This window comes from Penicillium cataractarum (assembly GCF_028827025.1).
Source record: "Penicillium cataractarum strain IBT 29864 chromosome Unknown utg000004l, whole genome shotgun sequence".
NCBI classification, from domain to species: Eukaryota; Fungi; Ascomycota; class Eurotiomycetes; order Eurotiales; family Aspergillaceae; genus Penicillium; species Penicillium cataractarum.
This window is the reverse complement of record NW_026622740.1, coordinates 1,493,137-1,510,664: the sequence shown is the minus strand read 5'-3', so window position 1 is coordinate 1,510,664 and position 17,528 is coordinate 1,493,137. Positions and strand designations below refer to the sequence as shown.

The window sequence follows — 17,528 nt, the reverse complement described above, 5'->3', positions numbered from 1 at the left end:
ATGGTAGTCAATGGCCGAACCGGTCTATCAGCCGCCGCAAAACGAAATTTGAAGTCACCTAAGAATGGATATGCTGTGGATCAAGAGATTGAGATGACATCCCGTATCTCCAAATTGACGCATGTGAGTGGCACACGCCCTTTCTTTGGCTTTCTTTGATGGATAAGTCTGATCATGAACCTAGCGTCGAATTTCAAGCGCTATCGAGATTTGCCATCGACAAGCACGAACAACGGTTGAGCTAGTATGGAAATCACCGTCTGTTTATCTAAGAATGGTCCAATTCTAATCCTATCTAGCAACGGATTCGAAACTTCCTCGATGACGAGTGGATGCCGACTGTCGATAATATCACAGACGAATACATCATCATATCACCTCTATTGAATGCAACATTCCGCTCCTTATACACCTCAAACGTGTCGCACGTGGGCCGGTCTATATTCTTCAGTCAGCTTTTGGAAGGGATTGCGTTCCTCCATGGGCATGGTATATGCCACAGGGACGTGAAACCAGACAATATCCTGGTGAAAAGCTATGACCCGCCCGAGGCCATGTTGACCGATTTTGGTTGTGCGTCGGACAAGACCCGGATTCCATATGATAGTCCAGGTACTATACCATATCTTGCCCCGGAACAGGTTGAGGGACAAACGCACGGTCGAGCCGTTGATTACTGGAGCTGTGGGATGGTTGGATTGGAGCTCGTTCGAGGCCAAGTAGTTGGCTCGAGGATTCTACGTGGTCACAATCTCACTCGCCACCAGGATTTTCTGCGGGATTCGGATTCGCCGCTGAATATGTGTGCTTTGGCTATGTTGCAGGTGGATCCAGATTCTCGGATGACGGCCGCTGAAGCCTTGCCCTATTTTCGAGGTTTAGAAGAAAGTAGGCCACCGCGGCCGATGCGAAACGATAGCCCGGCTTGATACATGACTACAGACATGACATAATGCTTTTGATTCTTGAGAGTTCAGTACTCAAAATTTCGCTTCCTATATTTACCAATTTACCAGAATGGGGTGCACGTGCACGCATGCTTGGCATATGCTTCGGCGTCATTTGAACATCTATCCAAAACCAAAATCAAATAAATTATTATTTTAGAGTAAAAAGTGAGCGGCATCCATCAGTCCCAAGATCAACCGCAACCCTCTCAATAAGCCTTAAGCACAAATCGAGCTTCACCAGTATACCCAACCTTCCGCATCCATTCCTCCACAGTCCGCACTCTGTCCGGGAAAATACGATCCAAAAGTTCATAATCGCGCTTTAGCACATTCCGATCACTCCCAGCAAGCTGATAAAGTTTCCACCAAGCCGTGAAATTCTCCCGATTTGTCGACAAAGTCGGATCATCACGCGGCTTCCCAAGCTTAACATCCGCAACGGGACTCAAAGGCCCAGTAGTGAACCACTCGTCGAACGAGACATTGCGATATTTAGCCGGGTTCCCGGTAACCTTTGTAAAGGTTGATACGAGATACTCATACGAGACATGCTCGATGGCGATCTTGAGATTCATCCCAGCAGACTCGTCCGCGTTGGAGAATATCCAGTTCACGTAGTGACCCAGATCATCGAGATGGATAAATGGGACGAGGCCGTCTCCGAGGGGTACTTCGAAGACGTACGTTCCGTCATCTTCCTGGCGGGGTTGGAGTAGTTGGGAGAGCATTTCGATGTACGGCCCCGTGGTCATGATGGTCCATCTTGTGGAATCTTTGCGCTGGGGGATAGCAGAGAGCCACTGCTCGACGTATGCCTTGCCGTAGTAATGGATAGCTCGCGTTTCATCGTCGTACCTTGTGTCGGCCATGAACCGGTCCAGGGAGGACCAGATGAAGTGTTTGACGCCGGATTGGACGGCAATTTCGTAGATGCGGATTCCCCAGTAAAGTTCTTCTTTGATTCCGAGGGCGAAACTGTTCAAGTTGACGTGGGCGAGGTCGATTCCTGAAAATGCACCCTTGAGATCTTCTTCGTTGTCGGTTTGGCCCGTATACAGCGACACTTTGGGGAGTGTTGCGAGATACTGGGAGCTTGCGGATGTTGTATCACGAGTCAAGACTCTGATTTCTGAGTATTGTGGCTGTTGCGACAGTGCTTTGGAATCCGTCAGAAACTGGGTAGGGGGAATATGGTGATGTACGCTGCTCACCTTTCACGACTGGAGTGCCTTGGGCTCCAGAACCTCCGATGACTAGTACAGATTGAGACATTTTGAGTGCGGGGCGATTGATTTATTTTGATTTGGTATGCTATTGATGTAGCGACGAGATACGTTGCCTTTATATATTGCTATTGAATGATAGAGAATTATTTAATAGAAGTTTCTTGTCTCATTTATAAGCGACAACAATGATGTATTACCCTTGAGCTTGTTAATGAGAACACAAGTTGACCCCTCAGTCATCACGGACAGGTGGTATGCAGAGCATTGCAGGAAGGATCAACTTGGGCGTTGAGCCGGGAGGATGATGATTATATCAACGCGACTGATTGGAAGACCTCCCGAGGCCAACGCCATGCCAGCCGCTGGACTGTATGTCTGGTTTGTCAGACGCTTTGCTTTCCGTAATAAGGTATTGGAGCAATGTCCTAATTTGTAATCTTGCATTGTCACCTTGTCTGTTCGGGTAAAATGGATGGCAGAGGGGGATGATAATTATTGATCAGTAATCACAAATTACGACTGCCCGTCTGCATACTTCTAAGCAGAGGATCATTATATCAAGCAGACATTCATCTAGAACAATCCGATACTATCTCATCTATTATCGTCATCTACTTTATATTCATCATCTAAATGCAACCTCATGCTCTCGTAATCTATTCTAGAATCAACCCCCCAACCACCTCAACTCATCAATCAAGAAGCTCAATAACCGTCCACACAACAGTCGTCAAGACCTTGCCTCCAATCTTCTCCATAACTCTCCTACTCGCATTATTATACCCCGCAACCTCCGCATGAACCCAATCCTCCACAAATCCCCTCATCTCCGTATCCACAAGACCAACCTTCTTCGCCCCAAATACTCCCTCCGTCGCCATGCCGCGTCGCATAACTTCTTTCGACAACGAAAGCGCCAGTCCGCGTCCGCGATGCTCAGGTTCAACGTGTAATGTCGCCACGGCACCGTCTACGCCCAGGAATGCCCATGCGATGGGCATCTCATCCTCCTGCTCAGTCTCTTCACCAGCGGAATTCGCACCAGAGGACTGGGAATCGCAGTAAACCGCAACACTAGGTAGACTCTGCAACTGCCGGCGCGGTCGGGGAATATGTGTCCGACTCTGCACAAGATCCAACTGCGACGACAAAACGCCGACCCGGCCACGCCGATCATGATACCTATACCCAGCCGGCAATGGATTCTCCATCTCAGTAGCTGTCTGACCCGCAACGCTGGGACTAAACACAGCCCTCGTGAAAAAGTACTTGTAATAAGGCGGGTTATCAAAGCGATGGACCCGTAGACCGGGAAGCGGGCCAGGATCGACGGGGGCCTTCACGCCCGCATCCACGCGAGGGAATTTTCCCGATCGCAGCAGTAGCGCGAAGAGACCTGTATGGAGGGAGCCGAATAGGAAGGCGTGTGGGTCTGGTGGTGGGATTAGGGTGACGCCAGTCGCTGCAGGGGCTGAAGTTGAGTTTGCTGAAGATCCAAATCCAGATCCAGACTTTGTGTCTGGCAGGGATGACAGGTACTCGGGCAGTAACTGGGCCTTGACAAACGCGAGGAAAGCCAATAATTGGGCGCGGACGGTCTCCAGGTCCGCCGGGGAGGCCGTGATAGTGGACACGGCGTAGTCCGGACTCGATCGTCCCTGCTCAGACTCAGAGACGGGTACATTGTCATTATTACTAGTACTCGCGTGAGGAAGCGAGTTAGCGTTAGCATTAGTGTTGGCGTTAGCGACAGCGGGCCCTGCAGCTGAAGCTGGACCCGAGTACCTGGACAGGTCGGTCGGGGAGAGGGTGGCAGAGCCCGTGACAGGGACGATCAGCGGGAGAGAAGTACACTCCGCTTCGAGGCTGGAGAAGAGGATGATCTGGGTCTCGCGGCCGCGGAAGAGATCCACCTGTGCAGCCAGCCACGGCGTGGAGGGATCGGAATCGGGGCCAGGGGATCCAGGGGTCGATCCTGGCGGGAAAGTTGCTAGGATCTTGGCGGTGGGTGAGGGATACGCGAGGGTGTGTTGGATACGTCGGAGGAGGGAGCTTGAGTAGGGCATTTGCTTGGCCAGATGGGGGATGATTGATTGTGCTGTGTGCTCGTAGAAACACGCTGCTGGGGGTGTGGTCTCAGCCATTGTGGATGAGATGTGTATATTTTTTTTGCTTGTGTCTGTGCCTGTCATTCAGCTTCAACTGCTGATTCTGATTCTGACCGAACCCGACTCCCTGGTCGTGGGATGTGTCACGACGCAAGAACCCGGCGACCGGGGGCTTCCAGAATGAAACTATTCGCAAGGATGAGCCGAAGCGACTGGTGGAGGATGTACGAGGGGGAAAAACAAAGGAATAGCGTGCAATAATGCCAGACCCGTGATGAGAATATAGTAGGGAAAAGCAAAAATCCACCGTGACAGGTTGACACGTCTTGGCCTGGGAATTAAATGAGTCAGGCAGGAAAAAGTGGAGAGCGATACGATCCCGGACTAAACCGTTGTGGGTAAAATGTTGACGGAGTCGATAGACTTGAATGACACTAGTTTCGGGCACAATTGATAAGGGGGAGAGTAGTACTGAACAGTCCTGTAGAATGTAGTACGAACCAAGTATAGTAGCACAAATTAATCGAGTACAAGTGAGGAGAATAGGGGCATACCATGGAAACAAGATTCAATTCCATTAGATTAAAACCATTAACTAGATTAACCTCGGAGTACTCTGTTAAGATCTGCTTCGTCAACGCTATACTACTTGTAGGTATTTGTCATGGCTGGTCTGTGCCTGTGGCGGTGCACGACTATTGAATTTGACAGGCGATCCACGGGCGATCACTTGTCAATCTGGCGATCATGAAGGTCCATACGGTCGGATATAGAGTAGAACTAACAGAATACAGTCTAGTCGGTCTACAACTCACGACCTACAGGTTCTATGGTAATAGCAAAATATCCGAATTCATCAAACGACTAGTATTCTCCACGAGGAAATAAAACATCCAACGCCAATAGAGAAGAAAAAAAATGACTATCTGCAACGCCGGAGAAAATACACCAGACAGCACGAGGCCGAACCCTTTTTGGAGCCGTCACAAAATAAGAAAAACAAAGGAAACAACCAGGAAAATGACATAGGAGAGGGAAAACACACAACCATCCAGTAGGAACAAATGAAAAGGGCGACAAATGAAAAAAAAAAAAAAATAGAAAAGAAAATTAAGAAAAAAGGTCATGTCTCATAACTAGCCCCACGAACCAGGTCACTGGAAACCATCATCAATCCCAGGGTGAACCAGGTTGATCAAAAAAAAAAGTACCAAGTCTCTTGCTTACCAAGGACTCCTAGCACCAACCATCCAATCCTCCATAGCAAGCCACTCACTCCACCTTGCCTCCGCAGCCCGAATCTCCTCTTCCTCCGGATCACGCAGCGGCCGCAGAAACGGCGCCTGTTCATCCGGAAGAATATCGTAGGCAGCCTTAGTCTGCGCCCAACCACTACTCTTCGCCGTAAAGAGGTAATTCGTGCGCTCTTGTTTGTAAAGCACTCCCACGCCGGTAAGCCAGTCGGGTCCGAAAAAGGCCGACATAATGGGCGGGGAGTCTTGCGCAGTGATAATTAGGCGGCGGACGTAAGGTCGTAGAGAAACGAAGGAGGTAGATGTAGACGTAGATGTAGATTGTTGGTGGTCTTCGGGGCGTTGGAAGGGGAGACGGATGTTTATGAATGCGGCGATTGATTGGACGGTTGAATTGTGTTGGCCGGCTTCGAGGAAGTAGTGGACGCATTGGTTGTAGTGTGGATACCAGCCTGTCGTGTCGAGGCGGCCGAATTCGGTGTCTGGGAGGGGAGGAGACGATTCGGCATCGGTCATGCCCTCATCTTGAATGAAGGGACGGGGCTCGCGCCTATCGGAGGAGCGTTCAGCGTCGAGCGGGATGGATCCTGGGGAGAGTGGTCTCAGAATGCTTGTCATGGGAGTGGGGGATACATGGAGGTGAAGAGTGTGATATAGACATGGATATAGAATGGGATGTGTTGTATATAGATGTGATATGAATTAAAAAGGAATAAAGAATGCAACGATAGAAGAAGACAATAAAAGCAATGACTTAGAGTGGAAAAAGCATACTTGTAGCAGGATGCTGCTCGCGCGAGCAGTGATCGCGTACGTCCATGCGTGGAGAGCTTTCCCAATACTCTCTTCCGGAACCCTGCATGCTCAGTGACATGGTCGGCACTCGACATGTGTTGGAGAAAACAAGTCACTCGTAGTGAAAATTGAAACTCGAAACTTGCTATAGCTTTAAGCTTGAAGCTATGACAAGTGATAATGGAGTAGAAGGAGGGGAAGCTTCTGTGATGACGAAAAAAACATCAAGTTCAGGGTGGCGGCCACCAACGCCTTATAGCTCCCCGGGGACATGGAGACGGCCAGACCGAGAAGGGAGGGGTGATGCCAAACACGATCACATCTGAAGATCAAGGGCGGACTAGTTCGGGGTTGACGGCCGGTGGATCTGGGCAGGAGGAAACTATCGAGTAAGGCGACAAATGGTCAAGCCACAGGAGCAGCATGAGCCACAGTTTTTTTTTGTCTTTATTGGCTTCTTCTAAGAATTTAAGGATCATCAACCATAAGTTTTTTTGTTTTAGTAAACTATCGGTTTTGATCCCCGGTTCGGCCGGATCTAGAGTCACTAGCCACGGTGTGGCCGAGCCTGTGGCTCGTGCACTTATCCCTAAATAGCAAGGGGTGTGTGGCTGAGGCAGAACTTGGTCCGTGCGGACTGTGTGGCTGATGATGTCAACCGGGTCATGGCTATCTTTTCCCCTTTCGGATAGAATAATCCGATGAATCTATCCCTATTTGGTTAGTTTGGTCAATTCTTGACTCCTCTTTACCCACCGCTATCCTTGTCCTAGTTAGACTTCCATCTGCCCTAGTGGAAACTGACAATGAGATTGTGCACTAGAGCTCTAGTAGGCTAGCAGCATTGATGGCCCCTTAGATCCTCGCCAATCAGCCGCGAGAATCTGATCAGAGCCTATTAGCGCCCCAATAGTCGGGGTTAGACGCTCACTAACTATAGTACTAAGCTAACTATGGTAAAAGTGAAAAAGAAAAGTGAGTGATGACTAGCATCAAGAATCAGGAATGATTTGGAAGACTTTGAAAGGTGGAGATCGGGGGGATCTCCGCCTCTTTGAGAAATTTGGCTACTCTATCCATCCCCCCTTGTCATGCCTCGCGTGGCTGGTCCATGCAGAGAGCGGAGTAGTACATCATACTCTAATAGGAGTACGAAGTACATGTTTGCATATTGACATGGTCGCATATCTACCGTGCATCTTCTTATCTTGACATTTCCTCGTGTCAGGCACCTAGTCATGCCGGTTAGGCGTTGCCGCAAAGTCTAGATTTCAGTCTCGGTCGCTGCAGCATACCTTGAACCATTCTAGAGACTGGGGGGCACCCTGGGGATTGGAAGGAATGCGTCAAGAATAAACTCTTTGCTCTGTGGCGCCTCGCTACGACTGACCTGTGCAACATTCTTGACGCAGCCCCACTTTATACTCAGGAAGAACTAGCCGGCATAGTTTGACTACTCTTCGACGAGGCAAGAATCCACCCCTCTACGGATATGTTCGGGCGATCGCACGTCTCACCTAATATTATTGGGCTCGGCCTTTGGAAAGTAACTGTGGAGTAGAAGTGGTGTGTATCAAGATTGGGTGGCCTTAGGGGGATCGTCAGCGATAACGATGACATGCCTGGGATCCAGGCACAGCCGCGAGGGGAAGACAATAAAAGGTGAAATCACAATGAAATCAGATCATAAGAATCGTAATCACGATATAGTAATTGTTGAACTATGATAGTGATCTGGCGCAACCTAATCCTATCGTGACAATAGCAGGCCTAATTCGTGTCCTAAGACTAAAATTGTCCTCGTCATTCTCATGATCAAATTCAAATCATCCTGGCATTGTGACGTGGGACCCGTGGGAGAAACATGCAGCCACGATAACACATCTCCATAACGTGGCCAGCTGCAAAATACTGCAAGGGGGCAGGGGAAAACGAGTGTGTTGGGGGCTGCAAACCAGAGAGGATGAGTCCTAGCAGGGATGTCCCTACTTTGCTATTGTCTCCATACTATTCCTAACTTCTTACTCCGTACTTACAGTAGATATACCCTACTTAAATCTCCCAGCAAGGCTGACCCAACTCCCACTTCTACAAATGGCTGGTGAACTCCAGAAGATGCGATCAGATCTCGTATTGCCGGCCAAAACACCAATAATAGCACTTTCCACTATACGCCGTCAGATTAAATTATATTAGTCCCCACTCGCACCACCAGGAACCAGGATGATAAACCAATCACGCGAGTCTCATCCAATAATGACATTCATGATTCAACCTTCCCTGATCCCCGTCCATTCTCGGGCTCTCCGACAGATCGGCTGCCAATCGACGCTTACGCCCAAGCCCCCTTCCGCCCATCCAATCATCGGCCCTTGTCTCCATGTCGCGATGGTCGCATCTCGCTTGTCTCGACCCGGTTACCTGGTCGCTCTGACACTTAGTAGAATATTTTTTTTTACGGATTTTATTTTACTATCGTCGATATAGACTAGCCTCGTTCAGAAATGCAAATCACTTTCAACATCCCTGCCAGTCCCCGCTCTGGAGGCTGCGGCTGAGGATCCCTGATCACGGCCCCCATAGTCCTAGCCACAGACATTTTAACCTGATCTCGCTTCTTTAAATGTAGCTTCACCGCGCTTGCATCTTGCATCCCAACCACTTCAACCTGCATCGCAAGTTCCGATTTCCCAAGGTCTAGCATCCTAGTACCTAGTCAACTTGAAAGCCTGCAACACAGCCTGCATTTGCATTGGCCCTGTTCCAAACTTGTCCTTCGGTGCATCAATTCCGCCCTTGGCTCGACATACTGTACATCACCGTTCTCAATCCACGCGATTTTGACTCCTGCTGTCTCGGCGGTCTCCGTCCCGTCCGCATTCCACCATCCTATAATATACATTCCACGCATCTACACCCACAATGATTTACAAGACAAACTACGAACTCTATGTACGTTCGGACAACACCGAAACTCCCTTAACCCAACGTTTCTATGAATGCCTGACCTAACACATCCACAGACTACTCGCGACAGCATCGATAGTCGACGCTCGCCTCCCCCAGACGAGCTCCTGTCCCCGCTTGCAGCGCTCTACCCGCATGTTACAGCGCTGCAGCCGCAGTACAACCCGGATAGCTGCACCTTCACCGGCTACCATCACACGGGCTACTGGGCCTCCGCGTATACAACACAACCGCTCGAACAGCCGCCTTTTACGCCGCGACGAGGTAGTGGTACGTTTCATTGTTTAATTCACTTTATGTTTTACTTTTACTAACGGTCCTGCAGAAATCCCTTGTCGCTTCGTCTCCAAACTGTCAAAACTGCGTCGCTTCCTCAGTGGTGAAGATTTGAGGAATCGCCGTCGGTCGGAGGCGACTACTTAATATCGGATCATCCGATATAATTACGTTCTCTATAATTTTTTCATTTTGTCTGATTTGATTCTGATACCATCATTCGACCATCGAAACATCCATGCACGACCTACGATCCTTCAACTCTCCTTCTACTGTTCAAATTACAAATCTTCGTCGATCTACGACCCGTCCATGCGATGATGGACATTACAGGCCCCAACGACTGCTGCGGGGGAAACACCTGACTTGACTTTTTTTTTTTTTTTTTCATATGTGTTTAATCGGTGGCTGCGAGTCACTCGACCACACTGTACGAGGGTGGTCTTGCTTTTTCTCTGATTATTGACTCATTCTGAGTCCATTTGTCATTTTGTTATAGCGGTGGGTTAGCGAGGAGTTTGGGTTTTTTACATTTGGGATATAGTCGGTTTGACTATGGGCATGAGCAATTGCTCGGATTGGGCTTTGCATTCATGGGATGGCGGAATTGGGAGATCCTGTATATAGTCATGGCAATATAGGGAGTCTGTTTACTCCTGCCTCGTTCTGAATACATACAAATTTACTTGATCATGGTATCATCTACATTATCGTACAGTATGATCTCTCGTACTCTCCTCGAATATCACTTCCTTACTGTAGTTCCTCACTGACACTACATCCAAGCCGGTAACCTATTAGAACCTCCTCACAAATCAACACTCACCCCTACACATCCATCGTCTCACGACATTACTACCCCTCAATCCCGAACCTCAACCCCGGGTCCCGTATCCTCCACGAGCGCGGATCCTTCCCCAGCCTCAACTAGCCTAGAGCAACTTAGCTCGCCCCATGCCCCACGCAAGTGCTACGGTAGCAACCTAACAGGGAGACCCTGCAAACCCGGAAGCCGGGAGCCATGATCGACAATACTGTGTAATTGCCCATAGACCTCCCCCAGACAAAAAAGCAATATCTCGCGAGTCCCCATGACTCGTGTTGGTCCCTGCGCGCCGCACGGATGGAGAGGTGATCAGGGGGAAAGAGGGGGGATTGCATTATCTATGCACGTCTACGTCAGAGGTTGTTGCGTGATATTCCCTGGAGATGAGGGGGTTTGTCGAAAACTTGAAATATTTGTGATGTATGGGGGGGACATTAGTGATGGATGAATTGATTAATTGAATGAATTACGTCTAGTTCTTGGTGGCCTGATTCCCACCAGGCCTAATATCGGTGTAGGGTCACGGGTTTAAACTGCCAGGGGCGTGGGATCTACAACGGGAAAGGATTTCATTGGTGGGAGGGATATGCGATCTACGAGTAATGGAATCAGGTTGAGGATACCTACCGTAGTGCGGAGAACAGTTGGTCGAGAACTGCGCATCTTACAACATTACGGCGGCCGCTGGCGACGACAGTAGGATTGGTGGTAACGGGCCCTGGGTATTTCGAATTTCCAATTTGAAGGGTACGACTGTATAACCTCCCTCATGCTAGTGCCAAATAAACCCGGTAGTAGAAATTGGAACCAAATACCGGATTCAAAGATCAACGCACATCTCGTCAGGAGAAACCCAACCCCAACCCCGACTCCGTGCGCCCCGTTACGTGCGAGGGCCGACCCGTGCAGATCCAACCTTGAATAGTGCGGCCCCATCAGGGCGGATCCAATATACGGTAGTTAGCATGTAGAAATTGATTCAGAACCAAGGCAGGGTATTTGAGATAACTCTATCTGCGACTAGTCAGCCATGGATTTAGACTACCATGCTTAATGGCGGGATGAACTACAGTGATGACCATGGTCATGTCGCTGTCCACGTTCGATTATTCGCTCATCGCTTCTCCAGATTTATCGTTTCTGCTTTATCTCTTACCCAGATAAGTAAGTAGACTACAAACTGCATTAGGTAGTATTTACTGCGCTAATGATCTACGTACCTGCAGAAACGGTTCAAGAGTCAATTCGAAGATGCGGTGCAACCCCCCTGTTTGTATAACGAGCTTAGGGGGGCTTATTTCCTTTCAACGGCCGTGAAGTTCGAGGTTGCGTCATTTGATAAGCGTAAATGTGAGCTACCTATCAAGGGTGGGAAATATTTTGCTGTGTTTGGAAAAGCACTCGGGAACCTCGTGGACCTACTTCTCGACCTCCGTATGCCTGCAGTAGGTACACGGCCTGTCCCGTTGCATTGCATTTCTTCCTCACACTGATCTATCAGAATTACGAGAGTCCAGAAAACAGACTTCACAGCTCTGGCCTGAATAAGTTCCTTTTTGTCAACTGCAGGTTGATAGACCTCACTCGCGCCATCTCGCAATGATTTTGCTATACTAATTACACATTCTGAACACTCACTAAGGCATCTTCGGCATTTCAGCCACTTTATACCTCATTCCTCCAAACGATTTACTCCCCGTACCCTAACATGAACAGTCTACTCCAAATCTTCTCCGCTCCATACCAATTCCCCACCGCACCGCCCCCGAAGCACCATAATCGCATCCTCATTACCGACCGCGCCCCGGCTAGATAGTACAGCGGAGTATCCAGATCCGAGTCCTGCGCTACAATACACTGTTAATCCCCAAGGACAAGAGATATCCCATGATAACTCCATTTGAGCCGGAAACTATTCCTCTCTTGCCTCGCCGGTTACACATACAATAGACAGTAGTGTCGAGGACATCCTTTGGTAATCCTCTTTGAGAGGAGCGGCTTTTTCTGCCATCATACCATAGAAGAACGGTGTGACAAAGGTATATATAAGAGGCAATGTGAAAGCGCGGAGTCGTGGCCTTCATATAGAGGCCACCGTTTCCCACTAAATATGAGGCTCTAGCGGTAACCAAAAGCGTGGTCACCCTCCTACTTAGCCTGATGACACCGACCTACCTAATCGGAGAATGGACGCAGATGATACCAGCACAAGAATCTATCCTTGTCTACACTAATATCACTGATGAGCCTGAAGGAAGTCACTTCAAAGAGGGTATAAGATTCAAGTCAAGATAATATCAACTTCATTGACAACTTTACCACCGCCACCACTCACCATCCCCAAACCAGTAAACGATGAATTAAAAAAATGAACGCCAGAACACCGCCGGGGGGGGGGGAGAAGGATAAACCACCCAACGACAAGACCAACAAGTATCACCCAAGTTTTGGCAGGTAGTAGCTCATCAGGTATTCAAATGAAATGCCTGGAACACACTTGCTGCTAGAAACAGGACTGTCGAATCATACGGAGCATCAATGATAGAAAAAGTGAAAGGAAAAATGGAAGAAAATGAAAGTGAGATAGGAACGTGTGCATGTTCCTCCACAAAATCAAACAGAAAGAGAGGATATCATCAGATAAAAAGGCAAGAGCAGGGGGTATAGCCTTCATGCCATCATCTCCGATCATTGTCATAACAGTTCTCGTCATCAACATATTAAATCGTGGGCCATTTTGGTATGGCCAGGCTGGAGCATGACCTGATTACACTGAACTATTCAGGCCAAACTGGCTGATCCAGCGGCAGCAGTGCCCCATCGCAGTCTCTTGAGACCGCCTCGAACTGCTTCTTGTCCACAAGCTGCTGAAGACCGTGCTCCTGGGACACCACCCTCTCCCATCATGCCCATCTCAGTCCGTCCAACTTCCCGGCCAAGCATGTATCCCGCCGAAAAGCTGATGGCAGAGAAGAGAACGACGACACCCGCACTGATCACCCACGTCATGACAGTAGGACTGACGGGAGCTGTCGAGTCGGACAAGCTAGTCCGCCGACTCTTCTTTGCAACGCTGCGGTCTTTGGGAGAGGCGGATCGACGTTTTGCTTTGGACACGGACGGGCCGGATGGAGACGTGGGGTGTCTACGGCGGGGCGGACCCACTGAGGGGCTGGTCTCCACGCACCGGGGTGAGGACGGACCTTCTTCGCTGCTGTCTTCATCGCCCATAGCGACAGATTCACCGACCAGCCTGAAAGATGCTGGAGGAGCTGCGGTTGGAGGACTGGTTTGCAAGCGAGGAGAGTCGGTCTTGGGGAGTCCTCGGGCAGCGGCTGCGCAGGATAAAAGAGTGGAGAGACTGGCGCGGAGCGCAGCGTCGTGGTCGGCGTGATGAGAAGGCGAAATCATGTTATAAGGGCTGTGCTGGGATTGTTGGGATCGACGAGATCCACGTGTGCTGGGGTAAGATTCTCGACGGATCGCAGTGCGCCGGCTGGAGTTTGACAAGACGCTGGGTTGGGAGCGACGAGATTCGGTGGGACGAGTCCATGAAGGGTCGGACGTTGGAGGTGGATGGGAGAAGACGTTGGGTTGTGGGACAAATGGTGATGGACTAATGCCCATTCCCAAGGCTGTAGATGTATCGTCTTCATCGTCGCTATCGGCGTCATCGGAGTGGAGTGAAGGGCGCATAGGCAGCAAACTGGGCCGGGCGGGACGGTTGATATCTTCGTTTGAGCTGCTCATCGGCGGGTCTGACTCGCTTTCGCTCTCTTCGTATTCCTCCTGGCTGCTACTCGCCAGACTAGCCTCTCGCGACGAGTAATCCACCTGGGCGGTGGCCACAGCAGCCAGATGCTGCATGCGCCGTCGACGACTGCGATGCTGATACATGCCTGCCTCACGATGTTCCACTCGAAGGCCCGTCGTTATGATATCGTCGTTTGTCGCTGCAGAGGACAGAGATGAGGAGGAGGGTTGGGACGATACTTCGATCCAAGAGTCTATGTAATATCGTAGTGAGTACATTGCGAAGTATAGGGGCGAGGCGAAACAGTTTATACATGACGAACGTCAGATCGGCAGGGAGGGAAACAAAGAATAAATTGATGCAGGAACTGAGTATAATAAGGACTAAAACATACCCTCTGACCTCATGGGTACCGCACCAGACGATCGGGGCTGACCAGCGTAGCCATGTTGGTCGCGCGGCTGGCCATCGCGCATCAGTTGACTTGCGGCTCTGGGCTCGCGCACCTGACCGAGGAGGTCGCAGTGATTCGGTTGCATGGCCGCAGAGAGAGGAAATAGAGGAGGGGGGGAGGGGAAGAGGAGGGGAGAGTGGGTATATAAGTAGAGGAGATGATGAAAGGGGAGTAAATGATGATGGGGTCAGGCCACCCGGTGCGAGGAACAAGAGCGGTCAAGCGTGGGGAAGAGGACAATGAAGTTATCTTATCAGAGTGGAGATGCGACGATCCACCCCCATCGCTGATGCCCAACCCTTGGACCTTGGCTGCCTCTGATCCCTACCGTGTTTGGCTGTCTTTGCAGACAGGAGTTGTTACAACAGAGGACAAGGCGAGAAGAGAAGAGAGCCCACAAAGTCCAAATCTCGGGATCCAAAGACTTGAGTGGGAGAGAAGAAAGGGGGGTTAAGTGGGTTGAAGAGTGGATGATGAGGTGATCAGCAGACGGAACAGGTGATTTGTGGCCCGTGACGGGAACCACCGATGAATAATGCGAGGGGAAGCCCAAGGAATTCAAACAGGAAAAGTGATGATATAATGGAAAATCAAGATCAAAACGGTCAAAGTAAGCAAGGAATAAAAAGGTTAAGGGAGATGGAAATCTAACTTGAATCGGGGTAGGGAAACTTTACTGGTATGCTTTTTCTTTTGCGATGGAAGTATGACGGAAACATAACAATGGCAAATTGCGGGGTGGGCGGTGGGAAGGGGCAGTATTCGATTTCGTCACGGACTGCACATCCTCCTTGGTATAGGTTGTCCTGTACTACATATACGAGAAGGATTGACTACTGTTTGAAGAGAAAAATTGAATGAATAAATGTATGAAATTACAATTTAGCCTATGCAGAGACTATCCAGAATACAGAAACTTTTTAAAACCCTGGCCCACATTACACGCAGAAAAGTGCAAAATGATGATCATGTCAGTTAGCAAGCAAAAAGCAAAGGCAAGGAAGCTCCGAGCTTAGAAGGTGACCTTGGTACCCTTGAATTCAGGGATGCTGCCCTTGGCCTTGTTGTAGCCACCCTGGCCGCCGCCGCGGCCGCCGAAGCCACCACGACCGCCACGGCCACCACCGCGACCACCGAAACCGCCGCGACCACCGCCACGGCCACCGAAGCCACCACCACCCTCACGGGGAGGACGGGGAGTGCTGAAGTCCAGACGGAGAGGACGGCCCTCAACGTCGACACCCTGGAGCTGGGAGTGAGCGGCACGAGCCTCCTCAACGGAGGAGAACTGGACGTAACCGAAGCCCTTGGGGCGGCCATCGTCGGGGTTGGTGGGCAGACGGATACCGAGAATGGTACCCTGCTCACCGAAGACGTCACGGAGAGCGTCCTCGGAAGCGCTGAAGGGCAGGTTGCCAACGAAGAGAGTGTCGCTCTCGGGGCTGGTAGAGTCACCGAAGCTCTTGGCACGGCTCTGAGCACGGTCACGGCCACCCTGCTGCTGGTTGTTCTGGCGGCCAGTGGCGTAGTCCAGGTTGATGGGACGGCCATCGATCTCGGCACCCTTCTTGGCCTCGAAGGCCTTGGCGGCATCGGCAGCGCTGGAGTACTCGACGTAACCGAAGCTATTAAGGAAACGAGGATTAGCAATTTGATACAAAGCACCATGCAAGACGAGAACATGTGATAACTTACCCACGAGAGCGACCAGAGTCACGGTCAGTGACGATACGGCAGCCAGTGAGCTCACCGAACTCGGCGAACTCGCGCTGGAGCCACTCCTCATCAACGTTCCAGGAGAGGTTACCAACGAACAGGTTGGCGGAAGCACCCTCGGGGGCATCCTCGGTCTTGGACTTCTTGGCAGCAGCGACGGGCTCCTCCTCGGCCTTGCGCTTCTTGGAGGGCTTCTCCTCAGCCTCGGACTCGGAGTCAGAGCTGTCGGAGCTGTCAGAGCCGGACTCGGACTCGGAATCGGAGGAGGACTCCTATGATGAGAAGAAGAGTTAGTGATATGTTCGAGTAATGAGACAGTGTTTGTGTAGTAATAGATAGACATACCTTCTCGGCCTTCTCAGCCTTAGCGGGAGCCTCATCCTCGGACTCAGACTCGGAGTCGGAAGAGTCGGAAGAGTCAGAGCTCTCCTCCTTCTTGGCGGCCTTCTCGGCCTTCTTGGGGGCAGGCTTCTCATCCTCGGACTCGGACTCGGAGTCAGACTCAGACTCAGAGGAAGACTCCTCCTTCTTAGCAGCCTTCTTGGCAGCGGGCTTCTCGTCCTCGGACTCGGACTCGGAAGAGTCGGAAGAGTCAGACTCCTCGGAAGAGGACTCCTCCTTCTTCTCGACCTTCTTGGACTCCTTCTTGACGGGCTTCTCATCCTCGGACTCGCTCTCGGAAGAGGAGGAAGCATCCTTCATGTCCTCATCGCTGTCGGACTCGGACTCGGAGGAGCTGGGAGTAGGCTCCTTCTTCTTGTTCTTGCGGGAAGCCTTGGCCTCCTTGGCAGCGACCTTGCGAGCAACGTCCTTGGACTTGGCAGCGGGGGAGGCAGCAGCCTTGGTGACACCAGCGTCCTTGACCTTGGACAGAGCCTTGGAGGCCTTCTTGTCAACCTTGGAGGAAACCTTGGTCTTCGACATTGTGATCTAGAGAGAAAAGAAATCATGTTAGCAATCGTGTAACGAGGCCCTGGGGTCTGTTTCACATCCCACATACAGTGGTAGAATATCAAGTGAGTTTGTGGTTTGGTATTTTGTTTTCTTGTGCGGCAGAGCCAACAAATCCCTCAATAGCCACCCGTGTAAGTTTTTTTTGAATGTGAAAAGGGGAAAAAATGTGATGAACCCTCAGGAGATAGAAACAGCCAGGAGTGATCTGATCACAGCTGGTAGATACCCAACAAGTAACCCGCAACCGAC

At 50.4% G+C, this 17,528-nt stretch overlaps 7 protein-coding genes across 7 annotated transcripts; 2 read left to right on the top strand and 5 right to left on the bottom strand.

The window, feature by feature from the left end:
* On the top strand, positions 1-929 carry N7496_005094 (kinase-like domain-containing protein; the record flags this gene model as incomplete). The annotated part of the gene is made up of 2 exons (XM_056698023.1): positions 1-123; positions 300-929. 2 exons carry the CDS (start codon positions 1-3, stop codon positions 927-929), a joined length of 753 nt encoding a protein of 250 aa, XP_056556548.1.
* Positions 930-1,156: 227 nt separating this feature from the next.
* N7496_005093 (uncharacterized protein) lies at positions 1,157-2,222 on the bottom strand (the record flags this gene model as incomplete). The annotated part of the gene is made up of 2 exons (XM_056698022.1): positions 1,157-2,106; positions 2,162-2,222. 2 exons carry the CDS (start codon positions 2,220-2,222, stop codon positions 1,157-1,159), a joined length of 1,011 nt encoding a protein of 336 aa, XP_056556547.1.
* Positions 2,223-2,868: 646 nt separating this feature from the next.
* N7496_005092 (uncharacterized protein) lies at positions 2,869-4,320 on the bottom strand (the record flags this gene model as incomplete). Its single annotated transcript, XM_056698021.1, has 1 exon — positions 2,869-4,320. The coding sequence occupies one exon, from the start codon at positions 4,318-4,320 to the stop codon at positions 2,869-2,871; it is 1,452 nt and encodes a 483-aa protein (XP_056556546.1).
* A 1,187-nt stretch (positions 4,321-5,507) lies between these two features.
* Positions 5,508-6,411, bottom strand: N7496_005091 (uncharacterized protein; the record flags this gene model as incomplete). The annotated part of the gene is made up of 2 exons (XM_056698020.1): positions 5,508-6,124; positions 6,312-6,411. The coding sequence occupies 2 exons, from the start codon at positions 6,409-6,411 to the stop codon at positions 5,508-5,510; spliced, it is 717 nt and encodes a 238-aa protein (XP_056556545.1).
* Positions 6,412-9,254: 2,843 nt separating this feature from the next.
* On the top strand, positions 9,255-9,722 carry N7496_005090 (uncharacterized protein; the record flags this gene model as incomplete). The annotated part of the gene is made up of 3 exons (XM_056698019.1): positions 9,255-9,284; positions 9,356-9,569; positions 9,625-9,722. The coding sequence occupies 3 exons, from the start codon at positions 9,255-9,257 to the stop codon at positions 9,720-9,722; spliced, it is 342 nt and encodes a 113-aa protein (XP_056556544.1).
* A 3,460-nt stretch (positions 9,723-13,182) lies between these two features.
* Positions 13,183-14,694, bottom strand: N7496_005089 (uncharacterized protein; the record flags this gene model as incomplete). Its single annotated transcript, XM_056698018.1, has 2 exons — positions 13,183-14,408; positions 14,550-14,694. The coding sequence occupies 2 exons, from the start codon at positions 14,692-14,694 to the stop codon at positions 13,183-13,185; spliced, it is 1,371 nt and encodes a 456-aa protein (XP_056556543.1).
* Positions 14,695-15,621: 927 nt separating this feature from the next.
* On the bottom strand, positions 15,622-17,249 carry N7496_005088 (putative nucleolin protein Nsr1; the record flags this gene model as incomplete). Its single annotated transcript, XM_056698017.1, has 3 exons — positions 15,622-16,234; positions 16,305-16,597; positions 16,671-17,249. 3 exons carry the CDS (start codon positions 17,247-17,249, stop codon positions 15,622-15,624), a joined length of 1,485 nt encoding a protein of 494 aa, XP_056556542.1.
* Positions 17,250-17,528: the final 279 nt, after the last annotated feature.